At 39.3% G+C, this 4,941-nt stretch overlaps 1 protein-coding gene across 2 annotated transcripts; it reads left to right on the plus strand.

The window, feature by feature from the left end:
• Positions 1–368: 368 nt before the first annotated feature.
• On the plus strand, positions 369–3,913 carry LOC111967659 (charged multivesicular body protein 2a). 2 transcript variants are annotated; one of them, XM_023992877.2, is made up of 6 exons: positions 369–512; positions 1,071–1,238; positions 1,357–1,536; positions 1,725–1,855; positions 3,410–3,471; positions 3,624–3,913. In XM_023992877.2, the coding sequence occupies exons 2-6, from the start codon at positions 1,071–1,073 to the stop codon at positions 3,743–3,745; spliced, it is 663 nt and encodes a 220-aa protein (XP_023848645.1). In that variant the 5' UTR covers positions 369–512; the 3' UTR covers positions 3,746–3,913. The 2 variants fall into 2 exon arrangements, with proteins under 2 accessions (XP_023848645.1, XP_023848646.1); XM_023992878.2 differs by having other exon boundaries at positions 511–582.
• Positions 3,914–4,941: the final 1,028 nt, after the last annotated feature.

Raw genomic sequence — 4,941 nt, forward strand, 5'->3', positions numbered from 1 at the left:
TTTTGGGGCTCCAAGACTTTACAGCAGAAGCACTACAAGGACTTTTGTCGCTAGGAAATGTCCCGCCCTCACAGGAGGCTTCTGAGCCTGTGTTGGGACCTGATTATATATATTTTTTAATTAAACAGAAAAGCAGGTTGATTTTGTTTAGTTCACTTCTTTTTGTTTGGTAGTTTGTATGATATTTTATTTATTTTTACCTAAAATGTTTTCCTTTTTTGGGATACTTATTATCCACCAGCACAGTAAGGTGCGGAATGCACATTTCATTGTTGCGAACGCCAATATGCCATAGAGAGAGAAGAATCAAATCAAGAAGGAGGAGAATAAGAAAGAGAAGGGGTAGAAGAAGTATTAGGAGTAGGGGAAGGAGTAGGAGTAGGAGAAGGAGTAGGAGTAGGACGGAAGTGAAGCTAACTTTCTGCGGAAGTCCATAAAAGAAAACAAATCCATCTATCTGTGCAAATAGGGTGTCTGTTTCCGATTTAAAACCGGTGAAGACCTCTCAAACGGTAGCTATTTTCCATAACAGTAGCCATTATCGCGACTTAAACAGCCCCGCCACGAAATACTTCATACACTGTAACATAAAATTGAATAATAACTAGCTTGTTACTATGACTCAACTTCGTAGTTAGCTACCTAGCAGCTAATGTTAGCTACTAACGTTAAACTACCAAGGAAGCACGCATACCTAGCTAGCTAGCTAATAGTTTAAAGGTCTACATAATCAAGTCCATTTATCTATGCATAGTAGGCCTGTTTATTGAATTCTGGGAATTTGATAAATCACGTTAACGATGATTGTTAAAAAGACGTTTAATCAGAGTCCAGCTAGCTACAGTAAATGGATCAGATGAGGAGTTATCCTACACGAATTCATGTTTATAATGTAGCTATCTTACAAACAAAACGCATGCATGAAACGTACAGAAAATTAGTGCCTGTTTAGGGGGGAAACGGACACATTGTAAATTCTAAGTAATAATGACTGACAGGAAAGAGGTAGATTTGGATGATATGTGTAGCCAAATTATTTCCTGATTTTCTTTCCCAATTTTGTACATTAGATGGAGTTCCTGTTTGGGAAGAGGAAGACCCCAGAGGAGATGCTGAGGCAGAACCAGAGGGCACTGAATCGGGCCATGAGAGATCTGGACAGAGAGCGACAAAGACTGGAGCAGCAGGAGAAGAAAATAATAGCTGACATTAAGAAAATGGCCAAACAAGGACAAATGGTGAGATAATGAGGGCAAATATAAGGGGCTGTTTAAAGGGGGAAAAGACTTCACGCCTTTATGTAAATTGTCATGCATCATTGTCAATTGTCTCACACTTATCCACACACCATTCTAGGATGCTGTCAAGATCATGGCGAAGGACTTGGTTCGCACAAGGCACTATGTGAAGAAATTTATTATGATGAGGGCAAATATCCAGGCAGTCAGTCTGAAAATCCAGACTCTCAAGTCAAACAACAGCATGGCACAGGCAATGAAAGGAGTCACCAAAGCCATGGCTACCATGAACAGACAGGTGTGTATCTTTTCATTGTTTCATGATTCCTGTTAAAAACATGATTCAATTCTGTATCGAGACAACGTGCCAGTAGAACTGTAAGGCACTTAAAAAGCCTCAAACTGTTGTAGTCATTTTTGTTACCGGTTGAATTGTGCTAATACATTCCATTGGCTCATAACATAACATTCACTTCCCCTACACAGATGAAGTTGCCACAGATTCAGAAGATCATGATGGAGTTTGAACGACAGAGTGAGATCATGGACATGAAAGAGGAGATGATGAATGATGCCATAGATGATGCCATGGGTGATGAGGATGATGAAGAAGAGAGGTAGGGGGTTCATGACAGAGAAATTCCAGCCAAATCCTTTAAAGGATAGGTACACTTTAAATGTCATGTCATAGAAGTGTCCAGACCTTTTTTTTGCGATTTCACTTGGTTTTGAGAAACTTATACCACCGGCGATAGACTTCCTAATGCTCATTCTGCAGAGGCACAGATAAAACATGAACCATGAATGCTGATTGGTTAAAAGCGCATTCCAGCCGGTGTCTATTCCACAAGTTACCACCGGTTAAATCTATGACGTTAAAATGCCTATTTACTCTGTTCCATTTGACTGCGCAATCCACTGTCTCATCAGCTCAGGCAGGGAAGTTATAAACTTGATCTCCACCATAAAAAGCATCTAGACATTCTCACATTTCTTTTAGACTAACATTTAGTTTTTAACATCGGAGATTTGTATAAACTATACTGTCTCTCTCTGACATTTGCAACATTGTTTCAATATTCAAATTCGATCTCCAACTGTCCCATAGTAATGAACGTGTCAGGAGTCGGGACGAGAGAGAGGCAGGCAGTTTCTCAGCCAGTCGAAATCATGAATTAGCTGGCATAATTTTTATGGATATATACAAAGAAATTTGAATTTAAAAAAGGTAACACGAAATTAAGTGCAGCTAGTTTGCAGTCTTTCCAGCTTCAGTTTGAAGTTAGTGTTAGCTGTGTTGTTGGCTAGCTCCTCTGAACAACAGTGTCCTAACGAGAGAGCACATTTTCTATGCCTGGCAAAATCGTGCCTCATTAGCTCATTGTTATGGATGTATCCAAATAAACGACTGGGTCCGTTCAGTCTGACAACCGAACCAATAAAACGAACGACCAACCGGCTTGGGTAGCAACCCTAGATTTGTTTCGGGACTATATCTTGTGGAAGGATGAAATAGTATGAATAAATTCATCAAAATAAAGTTTGATTTGAATATGTTGGTAATCCGTTGTATAAAAGTGATAATGCCCGAGAAGCCGGTGTTTGGAGGATATATTGGCACGGTTAACAACACCCGTGCCAATATATCCTCCAAACACTGGCTTCTCGGGCATTATCACTTAATTCGAAACGGCAACACTATCAGTATAGTGATGTAAGTCTTTAGATGTTGTACCCTTGACATTGTGTCATTCCAAACCTTTTTTTTTTATTCCATTTTGAACTCGAGTGATACTTTTCCGTGTGCTCATGCGCCGGCTACATGGAGAAGTTATCATTCAAGTCCAACAAAATGGAAAATATCTATACTGAGAGAATTGCCATTTCTAAAAGGATGTATTTGGGTGTTTTTGGAGCCTTTGTTAATGTTTTATCTGCATGAAGAAGTCTATTGCGGGTGGGGTAAGTTTCTTAAGACCAAGTGAAATCGCAAAAAAAATGTCATTTACATCCAAAATACAGATTTGGTTAAAAAAAAATCTAAAAATGAAAACCTGCCCCAACTCAATATGAAGACATCGTTATATCTTATTTTAAATTGTACAATTTATACTTTTGGCATACTTATGTTAGCTGGTAAATCTATGGAAACACTAACTCTTTATTTTCAGTGATGCTGTTGTGTCCCAAGTGTTGGACGAGCTGGGTCTCAATCTCTCTGACGAACTCTCAAGTAAGGAATAAAGTGAAGTTATTGTGCTTGCAGTTAGTAAGATTTACAACTGCACTCACTTTACTAAAATGCTGTAGTAGTGATACAGCTGGTCATCTCTTCATCACGGTTCCTATTGATTGATATAAATCATTTCCTTCCTGTTCATTTAGATCTGCCATCCACGGGAGGTAGCCTCTCAGTGGCAGGTGGGAAGAAAGCTGAACCCCAGCCAGCTCTGGCAGATGCAGATGCTGACCTGGAAGAGAGACTGAATAACCTCAGGAGAGACTGACACACAACAGCACTTTGGCTGCCTGGTGTTAATACAGCTAGATGTACTCAGCAACTTAGCTTTCTGTATCTATACTGAACAAAAACATAAACGCAATGAGTAAAGTCTTGGTCCCATGTTTCATGAGCTGAAATAAAAGATCCCGGACATTTTCCATACGCACAAAAAGCTTATTTCTCAATTTTGTGCACAAATTTGTTTACATCCCTGTTAGTGAGTGTTCCTCCTTTGCGAAGATAATCTATCCACCTGACAGGTGTGGCATATCAAGAAGCTGATTAAACAGCATGATCATTACACAGGTGCACCTTGTGCTAGGGACGATAAAAAGCCACTTTAAAATGTGCAATTTTGGCTCACAATACAATGCCACAGATGTCTCAAGTTTTGAGGGAGCATGCAATTGGCATGCTGACTGCAGGAATGTCCACCAGAGCTGTTGCCAGAGAATTGAATGTTAATTTCTCTACTCTAAGCTGCCTACAACGTTGTTTTATAGAATTTGGCAGTACATACAACCGGCCTCACAACTGCAAACCGTGTATGGCGTTGTGTGGGTGAGTGGTTTGCTGACGTCAACGTTGTGAACTTGTGAAATTGAGTTAGATGCACTATTGTAAAGTGGTTGTTCCACTGGATATCATAAGGTGAATGCACCAATTTGTAAGTCGCTCTGGATAAGAGCGTCTGCTAAATGACTTAAATGTAATGTAAATGTAAATGTGAACAATGCCCTGTGGTGGGGTTATGGTATGGGCAGGCATAAGCTACAGACAACAAACACAGTTGCATTTTATCGATGGCAATTTGAATGCACAAAAATGCCGCGACGAGTTCCTGAGGCCCATTGTGAGGCCCATTTTTTTTAAAGGTATCTGTGACCAACAGATGCATATCTGTAATCCAAGTCATGTGAAATCCATAGATTAGGGTCTAATGAATTTATTTCAATTGACTGATTCTCATATTAACTGCAAATCAGTCAAATCAATGAAATTGTCGCATGTTGCTTTTATATTTTTGTTCAGTATAGATTTCCTTGTGGAAGAGTGGTGGATGAACACTGGAGGATTTCAGTGAGTAGTCAATGTTATTACGGTATATGGCTTTTTGTTTGCAGGTATTGTTATCTTTTATCAATGACTGATCAGAATCATTATCCATACACAATTGTTCTAAAAAAAAAAAAAATGAAG

Source organism: Salvelinus sp. IW2-2015, linkage group LG8, assembly GCF_002910315.2.
Source record: "Salvelinus sp. IW2-2015 linkage group LG8, ASM291031v2, whole genome shotgun sequence".
NCBI classification, from domain to species: Eukaryota; Metazoa; Chordata; class Actinopteri; order Salmoniformes; family Salmonidae; genus Salvelinus; species Salvelinus sp. IW2-2015.